The sequence below is a fragment of the Fistularia commersonii genome, chromosome 2 (assembly GCF_037954325.1).
Source record: "Fistularia commersonii isolate RoL2024-O1a breed Wild chromosome 2, RoL_Fcom_v1.0, whole genome shotgun sequence".
Lineage (NCBI taxonomy): Eukaryota > Metazoa > Chordata > Actinopteri > Syngnathiformes > Fistulariidae > Fistularia > Fistularia commersonii.
In genome coordinates, this window is record NC_141285.1 from 1,247,053 (window position 1) to 1,267,110 (window position 20,058).

At 42.7% G+C, this 20,058-nt stretch overlaps 1 protein-coding gene across 5 annotated transcripts in view; it reads right to left on the minus strand.

Moving 5' to 3' along the window:
- ltbp1 (latent transforming growth factor beta binding protein 1) overlaps positions 1 to 20,058 on the minus strand; it is a 189,434-nt gene that overhangs the window by 1,612 nt on the left and 167,764 nt on the right. For all 5 annotated transcript variants that reach the window (XM_086164018.1, XM_086163999.1, XM_086163991.1 and 2 more), the window contains 8 exons: positions 14,004 to 14,141; positions 10,411 to 10,572; positions 8,848 to 8,937; positions 8,307 to 8,435; positions 6,810 to 6,950; positions 5,061 to 5,237; positions 3,932 to 4,093; positions 72 to 221 (listed from right to left, as the gene is read on the minus strand). In XM_086164018.1, coding sequence (XP_086020144.1) covers positions 72 to 221; positions 3,932 to 4,093; positions 5,061 to 5,237; positions 6,810 to 6,950; positions 8,307 to 8,435; positions 8,848 to 8,937; positions 10,411 to 10,572; positions 14,004 to 14,141 — 1,149 coding nt within the window. The remainder of the gene's footprint in view (positions 1 to 71; positions 222 to 3,931; positions 4,094 to 5,060; positions 5,238 to 6,809; positions 6,951 to 8,306; positions 8,436 to 8,847; positions 8,938 to 10,410; positions 10,573 to 14,003; positions 14,142 to 20,058) is intronic.

The window sequence follows — 20,058 nt, forward strand, 5'->3', positions numbered from 1 at the left end:
GAGCGTACGAGCGTTAGCATGTTTTTACTCCACGTTTTTGTATTTTTTTTTTTTTTTTGCGCGGCGCTCACCGAAGCAGGCCATGCGGGACAGATCCAAGGTGTAACCGTCGAAGCAGTCGCAGGTGTAGCCTTCCTGAACCCGGACGCACCGGCCGTTCTCGCAGCCGTTCAGGATCCCGCATTCCTCCGCCCGCAGGCCCTCGAAGGCCTTGTGAGGTTCTGCTGGCCAAGAACAAAAACAAACAAACAAAATGATCACAATCGATGATGATCAGGAATCATTTAAGCTCACGTCAGCGGAGGTTCTCAGTTATCCGGGTGAATCTTGTCGAAATCTTCTTGTCTTGGCAACTGGACTTGAATTTCTTCTCAAGGTACAACCTGTGAGGTGGCCAAACTGGGCCTTCGCCAAATCAGAAACCGCCAGAGGCAGGAACGTAAGAACGGGAGGAAGACGACAACAAACCAAAGAACATGGTCATACCGTGAGTCGCTCGTGTTTCGGAGGAACTCCGAAGGGTGTTGGACAAACACCGTATTCCGTACATAAAAACCCCGCAACACCCTGAAGCAAAAACCAGTGCACTCCGAGGACAAAACACCCAGGCGGGCAGAAGATAGAGAAGATTGTGTCCGCTGAGGATTGTGATGAGGTCAACATCGGAGAGACCGAACGACCTCTGCACAAACGGACGGCCTGATACAAGAGAGACTTCAGGACTCCGCGGTCCACCTCCACCTGAGGGACAAGGGACGTTCGTTTGAAGACAGCGATATCTGGCCAGAGAAGACAGATGGTTCCAGAGAGAGGAGTCAAAGAAGCCAAGAAAACATCTCTGAGCAGAGGAGGAGCCTCAGACACGATCTTTCACAAACGTACGTCGTCGTACCGGGATCAAGATCCTCCACCAGATGCAGGCAAAGGTATTGTCCACATGAGCCTCAGTTCATGTGATCTTTGTTTAGCTTTACCTTTTCACATTCCAATCCAGGGAATCTCACTATGTTGCTCTTTTGTTCCAACGAACGACACCCCCGTTAGCCACCATAATCTAGACCCGCCCAAAACCCTGGGCAAACTCACTGGGAAACTCCCCACAGGTGATTAGAACTCAAGAAGCCTCTGGGATGAGGGCTGCAATGTCAACAAGTGAAGACATACAAGTCCAGTTACCACAAGAAGAATTCATATAACCTCACAATTCCTTTCCCTTCTGTCCTCCTCCACGGCAAAAAAAAACCTCAGTCTTCCAGGTTGTGGTGAATTCGTGTCGAAATCTTCTTGTCGCGGCAGCCGGATTTGAATTTGTTCACTCGGAGACGTTTCGGCACTCCTCCCAGAGGCCTCTTCAGTTCGGAACTTGAACCGAAAGTTCTCAACTGAAGGATTTTGCGAATAACGTCCAGAATGAACATAAATCTTCTGGCTTACAAGTTTACATTTCTCTCCGGCTCCACTGAGGCTCATCTCTTGGATCGTTCTCCAGAGGACGGAAGGAAGAGCATTGAGACAATTTCGTGAAGAACAATATCCAGACGATTCAACGACTAACTGGGCTCCGCAAACCCCGAACGTCCCTTCGGTACAAAACTCACATTTTCATGGGTTACGTTCTGGAATTTCACACAGCAACGTCTTGCAAGAACAGGAATCGACATCCTTTAAGTGGAACAAAAGACTCAAAGCGACATTTAGCTTCTCGAAAAGTCCCGTTTCGTTTGGGCCTCCAGACCCTGCAGACTCTGCAGCGGCTGCTTCCCCGTTCCGTCACTAGGCTGCAGTAAAGCACCGCGTCGCTGTTTCAAGGCCGCTGAACCTGCGTGATGATTTTCCTTTTTTTTTTCCCCACAAGGAAAGAATCCACTTTTCCCAGCTCTCAGAAATATCTTACCGACACCCTTTGTGCAGGAATTAACCATAATACCATATTATTATTATTATTATACCCTATATCCTCAACAAATCACTGCCTTCAATGTACCGGCAGTTATTATTATCAAAATATAATATACTGCTCAAAAATAAAGGGATGCTTAAACAAGACAATGTAACTCCGAGTCAATCAATGTGTGAAATCAAACCGTCCACTGATTGATTTGGACTTGTTTTCAGGACATTTACATTAACGTTGTGTGTTTTTCTCCGAATCCAGACCTCCATGGGTTCATACATCGGATTTCCATCGATTATTTTGGTGCGATTTTGTTGTCGGCACATTCAACCATGTAAAGAATAAAGTATTCAATAAGAATATTTCATTCATTCCTATCTAGGACGTATTATTTCAGTATTCCCTTATTATATTTTGAGCAGCGTAGTATATAATATAATACAATATAATACATTATAATTCCTAACTAATATTATACATAATATATTATTATGGTATATGACATAATAATTTTATACGATCACACTGCAATTATATAAGCATAATATAAAGCTGAATGATGGTTTGCTTGTAAGCTGCCGATAACAGTGATTCATATCCTGCTACGCTTTTTTTTCTCGGTTTCTAAAATAAGCCAATGAAAGAAGGGCAGGTAAAATAAGGTGAAGCTTCAGCCGGCACCTTTTCGGACGTCATCTTTTTCAGTATATGTTGTCATTTATTGTCCTTTATCGATGTAGATATGAGATTCATCAAGTTGAAAAAGACTGGAATAAACTCACGAAACGAAAAGATCGTCTATCGCTATTATCGCTTCTGCCGACGCTGCTTCTAATATTGTTTGTGCATGAACTGTTCTTCACGTTTGCACGGCGATGCACGGGTTCTACAAGTTCAAGCTCAGAGATCTCCAGACCGTAAAGTCCAACATCTTTCCTCATTTCCCGCCGCTCTTCCGATCCCTTCGTGATCGTAGCCTCGTAGCATTAGCATTCACCGAAAGGCGTCAATGCAGAAAAATAACACGGACCGCCCAAACCTATTATTTCCAGGTCCAGGCAGAAACGCGAGGAGGCCTTCTGGACCTCGATGCCTCCGGAGTTTGGAGCCGGAAGCCCTCGTCGCGTAGCTGTTGAGCTTAGCATGGTAGCACGGTAGAAGATCATCGGTTTTTGGCGATTTCCGTCTCCTACGGGTCGACGTGATCTCCTGTATTTAACAGGATTTACCATCGGGGTGAAAACGGGCCACAGATCGCACACGCTAGCGTCGGTAAACTTCCCGAGAATGAATGAAAGCGCCTGAAAGCAGCTCCTTGGATGTAGAATTGGGGAAAAACCGGACGTCCTCGGGTGAGGACGACATATTTTCATGGCACGATTTAATACGGGACGGCCCGTACCGACTGTTTTATACCTCGTCTCGCTCGCTTCTGACCGATGACCAACCCGTCCGTCTGACAAACCGACCGTCGGCGTTCGGATCTGGAACGCGACGCCGATGTAGCGTTCATCTCTCAGGAATCACAACACACACCGCGGGTTCGACGCGGCGGCTTCGCCTAAATTCCAATTTAAGAACCGTATCCCTCGTCTTCCGGGAAAGATTCCAACGTTGAACCTAAAACATATTATCCGTGTAGAAAAAAAAGTAAATATTTCAAAAGTACCCACATTTTCCTTACTTCTCCAGACACCTGAACAAATACGGCCTATATTTTCATTTTCCCGTGTTTGGTCTGCCGCTTGTTGTGACACACCTTCAGATACGAACCAAACACCTGAAGACAAAATAACTTGCGGTGTCGTGATCTACTTTTCATAATAGTGAGAATATTTACACAGCGAGGTCGGAGCCCCTCCTTTTAAAATCCAAACATCGTACGGGATTTAACATACAGATGTGGAAATCCTTGACTGGGGGAAAAAAAAGGGAGACGACTCGAGGTCAGATTTTAAAGAATCGGAATTTCTTTGTCGCATAAACTTGTCTTTTAATTGACTGTATTTTCCTGGTAAAAAGGGGAAACCGACTCACGGTCTTCGCTGTCGTAGAAGGTCAGGCCGACGTGATGCTCCGGCGATGGAGAATAATCCGGGCTCAGTTCGTATTCGTAGACGGGTCTGGCGACCAGGGCGTCGCGTCCGTACGGGCGCTGGCCTCTGCTCACCGGAAGGTTGCACATGGTGGCGTAATCCTCTGACGGAAGAACACGGGGATTAAATACACAGATTACGAAGGTTTAGTGGTAATCGGGTGAACCTACAACAACCACCCGCTTCCCGATAAAATTAAGTAAAATACCAAAAATTAATAAAAAACAAAAAACAAAACAAGATCAATTAAATATATATATAAAAAAATAAAATGAAATAATAATAGGCGGTTATCGATAGATATAATTGATTGTATTCATATATTGATTATCAATCACCAATTAATCACTAAAGGAAAAACAAATGCCAGATTTTAACACACTTCTCTTCACGTGTGCATTTGCATAATAATAATAACAACAACAACAACAACAATAATGATGATGATGATGATGATGATGATGATGATGATAATAATAATAATAAACATATTTATAGAGCATTTTCTATCCCCAAATTCTGCCAATCCTGCAGTGAGGGACATGATACGGCTTATAAATAAACTACTGCATTTAATGCTTATTTTTGTTTCATTACAGTTTAATCTTTGAAAAAGCCAAACTGTCTTTTTCTTAAGTTAAAGAGAGAAAATACCAATCATTAGGAAAAAATGTTTTCATTAATTCATGAATTGTGATAGCATGTGTTGATTTAAAATGATTATTTTAATGATTCATTTTTGTAAATTTTGTTTCGATCGTACCCATGTCTATTGAGCATATTTTTAAATATTTCTATTTTTTTTCATCTTGTTTGGCTGCTAATGACTGTCTACTGACAAATAATTTTGTTGCCTTCTCATCAGAGAATAATAACAAAAATATAAAATCCTTGCATCCTAAATGTCTGTATGCGATTATTTTTTCAGGCGGATCTTTTGCAGCAAATGACGAGATTATCATCAACTTTGCCTTCATTTCTTAAAAAGATGCAGGCATTTATTTCTGCAACCCGTCCACCCTGCCAATGTGTGGATGTGTGTGTGTGTGTGTTTGTGTGTGTGTGTGTACCAGTGTGTTTTGGGGGGCACAGGGCACAGTCCATCCCCCAGGCCTCTCCGAATAAACAGCAGCATTCGGTATATGTGATCTTCCGGTCGGGACCCAGCGGCCTCGTGCACGTCCTGCTCTCCGTCACCGTCTGCCAGCAGATCCCCTGGAAGTCGATCTGCTCCGCCTCTTCTTGCTCTGCATGCACACACACACACACGCACACACACACACACGTGGACACACGCAAGTGAATTTCGAGTTCAAAAACATATATTTTTGTCGTTGTACTACTGGGTTGCACCCCTTGAAAATGCACTCAAATGTAAGTTTTATTTGCTATTTAGTTTTATTATGCTAGTTAGTGATATGAAAAAGACTTAAAATACTTATGCAACCCTTTTAAAGAAGTGTTGCCATATTCTTATTGATTTTCACATATTTTCCTTTTCACATATTTTCCTTTCTCACTTTTTACTTTAACCTTTCCAGTAATCAATTATATATATATATATATATATATATATATATATATATATATATACACATAAACAGGACTGTCTCAGAAAATTAGAATATTGTGATTAAGTTCTTTATCTTCTGTAATGCCATTAAAAAGCAAAAATTACTTTTTCATGATATTGAAATATTTTGAGATAGGATTTTTGAGTTTTCTTAAGATATAAGCCATAATCATCAATATTAAAATAATAAAAGGCTTGCAATATTTCAGTGGATTTGTAATGAATCCAGAATGTGTGACATTTTTGTTTTTGTAACTTTATCACAATATTCTAATTTTCTGAGACAGTCCTGTACATACACACACAAACATACACACAAATATAGATAAAATATCTTCTTTCTCTTTTTTTTTTAAAAATTTATTATTAACTTAACTTAATTTATTTTTTTACACTTGATGTTCTCAACTTTGATGCTGCTACCCCATGTGCCTCCCGGGGATAAATACAATTTTTCTGATTCTGATTCTGATATTCTACATAATTATTGACTTTTATATTCACATTTTTCCACATTTTTCCACATTTGCATTAAGCTTTTTTTTTTTAAGTGACATTCCTTTCTCCTTTATGATTGTTTTTTCTTTGACCAACAAATTGATGAAGGTTCTCCTGAATCCACTTTTTTGGCGGGTTCGTTAAATGATCAGATTTCAATTCACCCACATTGATATGTAGGAGCGTGATAAGCTGAGGGGTTGGGAATGAATTTAATTTTATGTCATTATTTCAGGCGGTCTCGGGCCGATCGGAGCCGACGACGGGTTTAGAGGCGAGGCTTAACCTGGACCGAGAACCCGACAATCCGGGGAGGAGATCGACGGAATTGGAAAAAAGAAATCCTGTCACGACTGTTATCGAGGATCCGAAAAGCACCAAATACCACGTCGATGCTGCAGTCTGTTCTGGACTTGTTTACATGGTTTATAGGCCGGCTGCTCTCAAACATGTGGAACTAGGACTAATGATTGCATTGTGAGGTTTTGTGCAAAAGAGCAATCTGGAAAAAATAAATAGAAATAATGTGGTTTGAAGTTAAGACGATAAAACAAATAAAAATACTTCAACCCTCGAACCGGGTCGTCAGCGTTCTGCCTTTCCCGTAATAATTTACGAAAAAGATGTTTGGGCGAGGCGAGTTATGAGCGACGGCGAGGACGAGCAGCCTCTTCACAAATATTTTTTATTTTTTTTATTTTTATTTTTCAGGTGTACAAAGAAAAGCAAGAAAATTCTCGATTCTCACCGTCGGCCTCGGCAGGAAACACGCAGCTGTTGCTGTCGTGGTCCAGCACCATCGGTGGAGTGCAGAAACACAGGTAGGAGCCCTCCGTGTTCAAACACTGACCGCCGACACACACCGATTCATCCACACACTCGTTGATATCTGCGGGAGAGAAGGATACACACACACACACACACACAATAATTGTAAAAATATATCGTTAATTAACAAACTCATCAAATGCACGGGGGTGTTTTAGTTTTTATTTTTTCTATTACAAGAGTTATAATTTGTGGTGGAGTCAATTTCTGTAAGAAAAACAACGTTAAAGATAACAACAACAATAATAATTATAATGATAATAGAAATAAGTAGTAGTTTATTTATGCATGATCTATGTTGCTTTTCCTGCCCATCGTGTTGCGCTAATTTATGATAATAATAATAATCATAATTATTGGAAGAAGATAAATTTGAATTTTTAATATTAAATTAGAAATTAGAATGATTGCTAATTATTGCTAACAACCACAATAATAATTGTAAAAATAATAGAAATAAGTAGTAGTTTATTTACTCATGATCTATGTTGCTTTTCCCGCCCATCCTGTTGCGCTAATTTATGATAATAATAATAATCATAATTATTGGAAGAAGAGAAATTTGAATTATTAATAATAAATTAGAAATAAGAATTATTGCTAATTATTGCTAACAAGCACAATAATAATTATAATAATAATATAACTAAGTAGTAGTTTATTAATTCATGATCTATGCTGGTTTTCCTGACTTCCGTGTTGCGCTAATTTATGATAATAATAATCATAATTATTGGAAGAAGAGAAATTTGAATTATTTATAAATAGATTATAAATTAAAATAATTATCAATAATAATAATAATAATAAGAAGAAGAATGATGAGAATAATATTAATACAGATTACCGAGTAAAAAACCTCTCTGGATTCAAAGAAATTGATCCTTTAAATCCCAAACACTCTTTTACAAATGTTGCAAATTATTAAATAAGGAAATCCTGCTGATTTTGTTTTAGAATTACAACATTATTGTTTGCCATTCACGAAACTATGAATGGATCTATTTAAGAGGAGATCAGCAAGTTGACGTGGTAGACATGTTTTCGTTTGTGCAAGTTTTATTTCCAATTCTTCCAAGATACGTTGAAAAGCATCTAAATAAACCATCCACGTGGACCTTGGGCCGACACGTGCCGCTTTCGGTTCACAAAAACCAGATTGAAGCTTCTTTCAGGTTCCCTGAAAGGAAGAATTTATGCGTTTTGTGATCATCCAGGTCACATCTTGGTTCCCTCTTGGCTCGGAGAATTTCCTGTCCTGGACGGAGCGGCCTAAAGCCCGAACCCTTTTCTTATCTCATCATAACGGGAAAAAAAAAAAATTGCATTTTTATCAGCGTTCACCCAGCCGCTTTCCACATCACAGTTCCCTTTCATTTCCAAAACACACGTGTTGGGTGGACGTTTGACCTCTGACCTCTGCACTCCATCTTGGCGGGGTCGTAGTCCCTTCCCGTCTTGCAGTAACACTCGTAGCTGCCCAGCGAGTTCAGACAGAAGCCTTCTTTACAAACCTCCTGGCCGAACAGGTTACATTCATCCACATCTGCAAACAGTCAGGGGCAGCGGGGTTTTTTTTTTTTTTTCAAGTGTTAGAGCGGAATTCTATTATGTCCGAGAACAGTTACTCCCAGGGGTGGTTATAGCTATGTGGCTCGTACAGCTGCTAACGTGAAACATTCGCGAGCCAGAGGGAAATATGGCTCAATCTCCCTGCGACGCTTGATGAAGCTCCCGGGAATCGGGAGCGGAATTTCATGGAAAATACAAATATTTATTTAAACCAGTCGCACGCGTAGCCAAATAAGAAATTGCCGGGGACGCCGCAAAGTGCGACGCGGCGTCGGATAATAAAGCTTCAAATGGTTCCACGCGGAAACGTAAGACTCGAATTTGAAGTTCTGATCATAAAAAGTAATAATAAGTAAATCAAGGGGTTATGACTGGGTGTCTCCTACCTGTGTAGCTGTCAGCAGACGGGACGCCGTACAGCGAGTCTCCGCTGGGGACGAAACCTCTTCCAGACGGACACATCTGGTCGAACTGGTCTGGAAAATGGAAGCGATAAAGGAGGTCAGACGCGACGCACGGACGCAGATGGTCGGTTCAGGACGGTCCTGCAGCGACGGCTCCTTACATCCGCAGATGGATAAAACATCTCCGCAAAAATAACATTACCACTGAGAAATATGTGTTCCAGTAACGCCCCGGGGCGATTATTGATTACATTTTACTTCTGATTTCATTTCCCGTGATGCACTCATGTCCCCGCGTCAATGCATGATAGAAACCTCACATCTTCTCATGAGAGGTGTCCACCTTTGTTTATTCGTTTGTTTAGAAGTTTATTAGGACAGTGTATAATTACATTAAGCACAGAGGCAGAGATGTTTGTACCAGATTATAGCTCATTGCTCATTTCCATCTGTAGTCCTGGACAATACAAATATAAAACTGTATAAAATAGACAATATATATACACTGCACTACACACAAAAAAATAAAGGGACACTTAAAAAACACATCCTAGATCTAAATGAATGAAATATTCTTATGAAATACTTTGCTCTTTACACAGTTGAATGTGCCGACAACAAAATCACACAAAAATGATCAATGGAAATCAATTGTATCAACCCATGGAGGTCTGGATTAGGAATCGCACTCAAAATGAAAGTGTAAAAACAAACTCCAGGCCGATCCAACTTTGATGTAATGTCCTTAAAACAAGTCCAAATGAATGTGTGTTGCTTCCTGAGTGGACACTATGATTTCACACAAGTGGGATTGACTTGGAGTTACATTGTGTCGTTCAAGTGTTCCCTTTATTTTTTTGAGCAGTATATAAAATATACAGATAGGCAATTAAATAACGACAATATATAAACAGGCAATAAAATATGTCTTTTGCAAGTTGAAAGTGCTATTGTTGTGATATTGCTACTTTGGTCATCTGGGGGCCACAGATGTTACCCAGAAGGGAAACATCTGATGGCAAAATACCTGTCTGGCATTGTTAGCGTTAGCATGTTTTGTGCTCCAGAATCCAATTTTTAACGGCCCGTGTAAAGATGTGAAAATCAGTCATGTTCTTGGCTTTCTTATTTATCTCAAGAAAATTAAAGCTATTAAAGTATCACACCAGTAACTGTGACCTGGGATCTTTCTGCAGGTTAACAGCAAATCCTTGACATGGAAAAGTGTCCCGAGACAAGAAATAAAAGCTGATTGTGTCGTGTCTCGACCGAAAAATGGCAAAACTGAAATATGAAATGAAGATTTAACTGCTTCAGTGTCCGAATAAGTGGAAAAGTGAAAGGTGTATTCGGGACAACTCATCGTCGGCTCAACAACATTTTTAGAGCGACGCCATTCCAATGCTCTGCATGTGTGAACGGACGCCAACGGAGAACAGTTCGTAACGACCTTCGACGCGCGTAAATAACCCAGGCTGCACGTTTCTTAGAAACGCGTCTCGTTTCCCTTTTGAAAATCGTCACCAACTCGTGCTTCGGCCTCACCGGTGCCGTTGACCGGACAGGGATGGACCTCGCAGTTGTCGCCCCATCCGGCTCCGACGGTGCAGCAGCACTCCTGCAGGGTGACCTGGCTGATCAGCACGCTCTCGCACAGGTTCTCGTCGTTCAGACGGAAGTAGCACTCCTTGCGCTCCACCGCGGAAGCTGGGAGCAAGGAAACAAAAAGGCGAAGGGCGTTATTTTTTTTTACCGTGTTATTGGGAAGACATGAACGTCGCGACGTCCCTCCATCACACACAAACACCTTTGCTAAACCAAATTTATTGGAAATGTTGCACACCAACATGACGACAGGTGACAGAAATGGAGACTTTTTCAACCATACAGCTCGTGTCCGGTGTCTCACACGGACAAACTCCCGGTTCGACCGAATCCGCGAACATCAATATGATTATTTACTAATTGTGTTTTTCTTCTACTAGGACTTCTGGCATTCCTTGCCTCGAACAATCCCGGCCGATTTGGTCGATACGATGCGAGCGTCGCCGTCTCCGAGCGCTTCGTAAACTTTTGGGAAAACTTTTCTGACAGACTTTTCAAAGTGCGCGTGCAAAGTTCAGTCTCTTTTGAAGATTTGAAACTTTGAAATGTGCAAATGACGGCCGCCGTAAAGCAGAATGTGTTGCCGTGATGTTCAGCGAAAAATATAAACTCTCGCACGTCCTAAAAACGTCCTAAAAACGTCCTGTGTTCGTCCGCATATTTTCGTTTTGCTGTGCGTTTTCTTCCCGGCCATTTTTGAGAGCGAACTTGACACAAATTGTTTGCTCTGACTGGGAAACGGGGGTATTTTCATCCCACGTACATGCGCGTTTGATGAAAATACCGTATTAAACTCAAGCGAAGCTAACACACGCGTTAAAAAAAACAGTACAAACTTCGATATGAACGCAAGAAACGCATAAAAGCGGGCAAAGAGCTGCGGGTTGTTAGCATCTGGATTAGCCCCCTGGCTAACAGAGGGGCTAATTCAGATGCTAACAGAGGCTTTTTTCCTCACTTTTTTGGGGATCCGAAGTACAAAACACTGAACTTGGACGTCCCGTGTTATTTAGCATTCTGGGAAGCTTTTCATTGAAACAAAAAGAAGCCCTGAAATCATTTGAACTTGTTTATTTTTTTGTCCCGGCAGGCTGTCAGACGCCCAAACTCCCCCCAACAGTGCGAAGAGCCACTTTGAATTTTTCTTAGTTACTATTTATTACGAACCTAAATTATTACTCCGCAATCATTTATTTATTGCCATTATTTTTCATTTCTTTTTTAAAATTTTTTCAGTACCGTTGTGTGTTTTTTCGTCGAACTCAAATACCCAGAGGGCCAAAATTGATTTAAATTGAAAAAAATTACAGGTGCACGATGTTCATTGAAAAGTTATTGCAATTACATTATTGCACATAGTTATTGCTTAGTTATTGCCGATAAATCAACATTAATCATCAAATAAATGGCAGTAAGATCTGAATGTGCAGATTATGTGGTGATTAGTATGATTAATAGATGGCAATTTAGGGATGGAACTATAAATATACAGATGTTTTAAACAGTGGTTCTACAGAAGAGATAATGAAAAGGTGTTATTTGGACAATCATACAGAATTTTACAGAATAAACAAGAATAAATAGTGTAACTAGATGAGCCGCTGCAAGATGCTATTGAAGAGAATATGTTATAGCCAGCTATAATTTTTTTTTAAAATTAAATCCATATCGGAAACATCCACGACTACGTGCTGGAAATGCTTTTTTTTCTGCACACTGTAACACAGCTGATGAAAAAGGTGAATAACAAAAAAGTCCATCCATCCTTTCTTTTTTCATCCCCGCTTTGTGGCCATCTCGACCTTCCTCCTGCGCGCGAAAACCGTTAAAGTTGTCATTTTCGCTGTCGGAATTGAACGGCTTGAGAATTTCACGCTGGTTTTATCGGTGCGATGTGTCGAGGGTAGATGTTTTTGCGGGCGCGAAGCTCATTAGCCCGACAAATCCATATATTAGCCACATCGTTGTTTGAGGTCGTTCCAATGACGGCAGTTCCATGAAGATGCCGATGAAGGAGTGCATTATGGGACGAGTGTAACGTTGGGACGGCTCTTGAAGTAATCAGATGTTATCACGCGGCCAAAAGATTATTCATTCACAGGCTGGAAGTGACTGAGTTGGAAAAGTCGTCTTCTTTTCCTTTGGGCTTTTCCCTTCAGGGGTCTCCACAGAGAATCTACCCTCTCCATCTGTTCTCTGGATCCTCCTCTCTCACAACAACTACCTTCAGATCCTTCTCTACCTTCTCTTCGGTCCGATTCCGGCATCTGCCCACCCATATATTCACTATCCCTCCTCTGTCCATGAGCCAACCATCTCAGTCTACGTCCAAAACATCTAACATGGGCCATCCCACCGATAGACTCATTCCTGATCCTCTCCATCCTGGTCACTCCCAAAGAGAACCTCAACATCTTCATCTCTACAACCTCTAGTTCTGCCTGCTGTCTTTTGGTCATTGTAAGTGTTTGTGGATCATCTCACCACCGTCTCCTCCACCTTTCCTTTCCTTCTGGCGGATAGTCTTCTATCTCCTCGTACCCTCGGACCCTAACTAACCTTCATCTCTCCTTTCCAGATCATACCTCCACCTCTCTAGATGTTCCTCCACCTGTTCCCTGCTCTCACTACAGATCACAATGTCATCTGCAAACAACATGATCCATGGAGATTCCTGCCGATAGTCTTCTATCTCTTCGTACCCCTGACACTTTTGTCCACCCGCTCCAACCAGCTTGAACCTCTTTTTTTCGCACTCTCCGATGCTCTGGACTGTTGACCCTGAGGTCCTGTAATCCTCCACCTTCTTGATCTCCATCCTGGTGGCCTCAGACGGGTTCCTCTCATTCACACACATATATTCTGTCTTGCTACTAACCTTCATTCCTCTCCTTTCCAGAGCATACCTCCACCTCTCTAGATGTTCCTCCACCTGTTCCCTGCTCTCACTATAGATCACAATGTCATCTGCAAACATCATGATCCATGGAGATTCCTGTCTCACCTGAGTTTTCTATGTCTTCGTACCCCTGACACTTTTGTCCACCCGCTCCAACCAGCTTGAACCTCTTTTCCGCACTCTCCGATGCTCTGGACTGTTGATCCTGAGGTCCTGTAATCCTCCACCTTCTTGATCTCCATCCTGGTGGCCTCAGACGGGTTCCTCTCATTCACACAAACATATTTTGTCTTGCTGCTAACCTTCATTCCTCTCCTTTCCAGAGCATACCTCCACCTCTCCTCAACCTGTTCCCTGCTCTCACTCCAGATCACAAAGTCATCTGCAAACATCATGATCCATGGAGATTCCTGTCTCACCTGAGTCTTCTATCTCTTCATACCCCTGACATCTTTCTCCACCCATTACAACCTGCTTGAACCTCTTTTCTGAGTCTGGTCCGGTGTCTGTATTGCTAGAATTTCATTGCATCGTCTAAATCCCCGTCTTCCTACAACATTTAACGCAGAGAAAATCTCGAATCCGTCTACTTCAGGGTTCTTCACCGACGTGCCGGAAAGCTGCGGAGTCTCACCTGTCGGGGTCGGCTCGCACTTGGCCACCATGACGTTGTATTCCTGGCCACTGGGACACATGCAGAGAAAAGAGCCGTCCACATTGACGCACTGAGCTTCTCCGCAGACGCTGCTGAGCAGCTCGCACTCGTTCACATCTGTCCGGGGAAATAACAAGATTACTTAGAACGCTCGGAAATTACCCATGACCCAAGATGAAACACCCCAAAAACAAAAAAAAGATCAGATTAGCTCGGATTTGGAGAGACTTCTGACGGTAACGGCGACTTGCGCTTGATTCGGGGTGAGTTTGGTGTTTTCACATCTTGAATACTCTAAACCAGGGGTCGGCAACCCGTAACACCCAAAGAGCCATTTGGACCCGGTTTCCTCGGAAAAGAAAACACTGGGAGCCGCAATTACTTTTTGACGTCTAAAATAAAGGTACCGCCGTATATATTGCTTTTTATTACCTTTACACTTTGTATAAACAAGTGTGTCGTGTGTTGCTTCTGAAATTCACAAAGTATTACGGAGAAAATTAAATTTTATTTATGTAATGAACTCATTTTGAGCTTTGGGCTTTCAGAGCGTGTAGCGGAGCCTTGACCTGAATTTTAAAAATAAATTAGGAAAAAAATGACTGTGTCAGTAAACAATAAAAAATAAATATTTGCAAAACATCTTCATAAATTTTTATTTTACCTGGTTTATGGGACTTCTGCTGCTGAACTTCTGCGCACAGCATCTGCAAATCGGGACTTTACCGGCTGGCGGGTATACCGGCTTCCGCCAGTGTGACGTTATTTTGAGCGGCGAAAAATTATAAATATAATTTTATTTAATATTTAAAGATCACAATAATCTTCCGACTTTGAACTAAGAGTTAAAAAAAAGGAATTAACACAAATGAAATACACTTCAATCAAATATTTATAATTTATTTTCCCAAGCCGCTCGGAGCCGCGGTGTAAAGATGGAAGAGCCGCGGGTTGCCGACCCCTGGACTAAGGGAACATTTTAAAGAAACTAAAACCGATCAGTAGAAGCCACGTGGGAGTTGAATCTCTATTCCCGGTTCAGGTATCTTTGCAATTTGGCCGTGGATAAAGAGAGTTTGTTTCTGTTTCCAGGTCGGATGAGATCGTTTCAAAATGGAGCGTCAAAACTGCTGGTTTCTTCATGACGCTGGTCACGATTTCGGTCAAATATCGAGATCTTTATTCTCCTAAAACCGGTAAACAACTTATAACAAACATTACCCCGGACCACACGGCAGCCGCCATGGCTGCTGTTCTCCTTAAAAAATGCGTTTCGCTTTCTGTGGACGAGTTCATCTTCATCTAAATCGCGATCGTGTTGAGAAAACAAACTCCAAGGATCTTGTTTAGGACTGAGACCCTTTTCGTAAAGGTCTCAGTCCAGTTGTTTTCGGAGTTTCGGCGACGAGAAGAAAAACCCGCGAAAGGTGCGAAAACACCCTGTGGCAACGAACAAATGAGCATAACTGGCAAGACTTTTTGCATATCCGTCATAAAAGTAGCCTTTTTGGTAAAAGTTTAACCTTTTTTTCTTTAACCCTTGTTTAGCGGCCTCGTTAGCGAACGCCGTCGGGGAAAAAAAAAAAAAAACGTCATTCTGCCGGCACGTTCCCATCGCACGCTCGCATTCCGCCGTCTTAATTACCTTGGACGTTCGGACCTGCTGGAAGGACCGACTCCGCGGCCAAGCCAAGCCGGCGCCGTCGCAGTGGAAACAAATGACATTCCTCTTTTCATTTAGACGGATGATGATAAGCGTTTGTTTGCGCTCGAGAACATTTCCATTTGGAACTTGTTGCATAACAGTTACGCAGGTGTGAAGCAGAATTCTAGTTTTTTTTTAATCAACAGATGCACTTTAAGCTTCTGCCAAATCTGATTTCGGTTTATGCCATTTTTTTTCTTTTCCGAAGGAACCGGACCTCACGGACGGCGTAAACAAACATCTTGGGACTTCTATTTGTATTGAAAAACTTATCTAAATAAAGAGCCCCAGGTAATAGATCTTGTTCAAATGAGATCCAGCTGAAGATGAATATTAATCGTTTCAACATGCTAGCCTGCTTCCAGGTAACAAACTTTTGACTGAAAAATAAAAGAAATGTGTGTGACTGACATTTGCAGACAATCCTTTTACTTTATCCAAAACTTCTCTTTGCTGCAGGTTGTTTGACGCGGTCAAAGGTGGATTTAAGCGAAAGCGTTTGTAAAAACGACCTAGAACTGACCGACAATAGCGTCCATCCATTTTTAACTCTTTTTGACTTGGGGTAGAAGACTAAGACGAGGTTTAACACGTTTAGGGTTACTGAGGTTATTGTACACGGCCTTACGACGGCCGGACGTGCCTTAAAAGGTAAAAACCGTAGCGATCGAAAAGCCATTCAGATTCAAGGTTGTTAATCTGCAGATCGCGGAAATGATGACGCCCAAAGGCGACAGGTGACCCGATCATGCAAACGGGAGGTACTCGTGTTTGTCCTGCACCCAATCCAAGTGCACGAAAGATCGCTTGTTTCTGCGTGACCGAAAAAACGCCATGGAGCAAGATGATCGCTTGAGATACATATTGTTGACCGACTGGCTCCAGGTGGCCGAAGAGTAAAGGGACTGAGGTTTGGGTCGTCTCATTTGGTATCAGGCCGGTCGCTTCATTCTTTTGGGTATTTCAACGCCGATTACATGCCAGGGTCTCGTCCACTAGGGGATATCAGCAGCCAACGAACCAAAAAGGGGTCTGTGAGCATTTCCACAAAATCCTTTTTACTTGCGGTTTGTCATGTTAATTCGAGCTCGGAGCGTGCGGAGCGGCTCGCATCGCTCTCGTTTGAAACCTCCCGTTTGCCATTTAGCTATTTGTCTTCACGCCACGGATTAATCTTTCCAATTTCTATAATGAATTGGACCGAGTAGTAGCCCTGCAAACTTTCTTCCAACTGGGCGATCTCCACTCGAAACTCGCTGGAAGGAGTTTAACCTCACGCATTTGTTTGGTCGGGATATTCTGGAATTCCCCGCGACCCTTATAATCACAAGACGGGCCTTCAAGGATCGATGGATCGGCGAAGACTAAGTACCTTTATGCGCGGCTAAACATTTCTCGGGAAAAACATTTGCCGTAGAACTCAATCGTGTTGTGAGACGGGATAACAAAGCTGTCATCCTGGCAGGGTTGCGGCTCAGACTCCGCTGGGAGGAAGAAGAGGGATGATTGGAGGCAGAATCCAGGAGGTGCAGCGGGGAAACAGGAAAGCGAAGCTTTCAGGCAGGATGACGAGGGGAGACGGGGGGAATGGTGTGATAAGGGGATAGAGGAAGGAGAAGGAAGGCATTCTGAATGGTTAGTGGTTCACCGCCGTTGCCTGAGTGTAAGTGAGTCCATCTGGTCTCGCCACAGCGCAGTGATGGCTTGGCAGGAAGGGAGGCAGCTGGCTTGACTGAAACGGGGTGCAACCTTGTAGCTCGGCCAAATTACAGATGGGAAGTGCTCGGACGTGCGCATCCAGCACCGAGCAGGAGCGAGCCGGTAGTTAAGGAGTTGTACTTGGCCGCGGAGAGAACGTGCGAGATGATTTGTGTCAGGGCGACACCTCCCCCAACGCCGCCGCCGAGAACCGGTTAGCTCGGCTCGCCGCCTCCGGCGACCCGTCGGCTCCGAGTCATTTCGAGCCGGAGTCCTCGTCGTACCGCGCCGTTTCGCTAAGCGAAGCTACGACGACGCGACACGCCGGAGAGATCGATATTTGCGGTTGTCAATTTTGTGTCGGCGTGTTTGCGGGACCGTACGGAAACATCAATCCGTCCGTTTGCTGCTTTTCGACGCTCCGTCCTCTCGCTCTTATTGTTTGTTTGTTTGTTTAGAAGTTTATTAGGACAGTGTACAAATACATTAAGCACAGAGGCAGAGATGTTTGTACCAGATTATAGCTTATAGCTAATTTCCATCTGTAGTCCTGGACAATACAAATATAAAACTGTATAAAATAGACAATATATATAAAATATACAGATAGGCAATAAAATAACTATACAATATATAAACAGGCCATAAAATATGTCTTTTGCAAGTTGAAAGTGCTATTGTTGTGATACTGTTGTGATATTGTTACTTTACCCTTCTGGGTAACATCTGATGGCAAAATACCCGTCTGGCATTCTTAGTGTGAGCATGTTTGGTGCTCCAGAATCCAATTTTTAAACATACAACATTATTGTAAACATACCACGATAGATCCACATGGACTCGGGGCAGAATTCACAGATATGAAGGAATGTTTAAAAAAAAAAAACGTAGGGCAACCAAATTTACATGGGAGCCGAGTTCAAAAGCCGTCTAAAACCGTGTCTCCGGTCCAATCCCAACACTATATTCTTAAAGTATTTCACCGTAATTAAATTACGGTGAAATCTTTGCTGGAAACAGCACCGCATCCTGCTTGTGTCTTTTTTTCTGGCGGTGAAAATGAAAACCCACGGATCACTCGGCACGCCGCCGTTCCAGAGCGTGAGGCACTCGGTGTTGTTTTTCGGCGCGTTTGCGTTAGCTTCATTGTGTTGCATATTAATTGTATCAAGGAAGCCGTTAGCTTGAAACTGTTAGCGCTGATGTTATTATCGTTAAGAGATCCTTCGTTCCCGTCCTTCGCCGCTCTCGTATCGCCTCTATCATTTTGACCGCGACCGGTCGAGGCGGAAGGCCGCTGCTGTCAAGCTAACCAAGAATGTCCAGCGCTGTCCAGACCTGCCATGAGATCCCGGCGTTGTGATTTAAAATCTGACATCGTGACATCGAGCTACGTCGTGCGAGGACGACCTTTCTGCCGCCACTGGCAATAAAACTAAAAATCAATATTTAAAGCCACCGGCTTATTTCAAGAATATCTGCGAGCCAAAAAATATTTGTTGTTTGGGAAACGCTAAATCTCCTCAAATCCCCCAGATCTAAGAAGTCGATCTGAATTATTTGTCAGTTTATATTTGGTCCTCATGGACATTGAGGTACCTTCCTTACTCGAGGAGACGCGCTCGGCATTAACTTATTTCCCTTATTTCCTTTCCCTTCCCGGCTTTGTAGACAGTTGGCCGGATCGAGCGCTAGGAGCTCGCGGCCATTCTGGGTTTTTGCTCATCTGTATGCCAGAATACCCCGGGCTTAAACCCAGCCAGGTCATTGTACAGTGTCTCCCCGAAGCCTCCCAGCTCCGACGGTACAACAGAAAGCGAATCTCGCTTTTAACTTCGCCCAAATCACACAGCTGAAAGTCGGTTTCTGCGGCGGCATATTTTGGAGTTGACCGAAGAATCCGAGCTGCTACCAAAGATCTTTGGCTTCTTGATAAATGAGATGTACCATACGGTTCAGGGCCAATAACTCTGTTTGATCTTCACATACGTCCTTAATTTTGCCTTTGACAGGACGTTTTCTAACCATTTATTTGAATTTCTGTAAAAAAAGACAAAAAAAAACCAACCTAAAACCTCTGCTTCGTACGCACGTACATCCTTAATTCTGGCTCCGACGGGACATTTTCTAACCATTTTTCTTTGAATTTTTAGTAAAAACGTCTGTTCGATCTGCACGTACATACTTCACTTTGGCTCCGACGGGATATTTTCTACCAATTTTCTTCGAATCTCTGTTAAAAATGTGTTTTCGATTGAGGTCGCGTTACAACGCAGACTGCTCCTTTAGACATAAAGTTCATGGAAAACCGCGTGGTTTGATCCACATAAATACTTTCTTGTTTACTGTTATTTTGATTGGAAGAGGCCATTCTTTCTGCAGACACTGCCGTCCAGCCCATGTCTCGTACAGCTGCGAGAAAACCCAACACTCCCGTTCTCTCAAGAGTCTCCGCAGTTCCGAAGCCGAGACAGTTCGGTAAATTCGCCAGCCAGGCTGATGAAGAACAACTGAAGTAGTTCTCTACTTTGACTTTTTAAGTGGATGTTTGGATGCTACACTAAGAGACGCCAGAGTGCCAAACAAATTCAGATTTACTAAAACTTTATTTTATTGTCTGTAAGTTCTCTT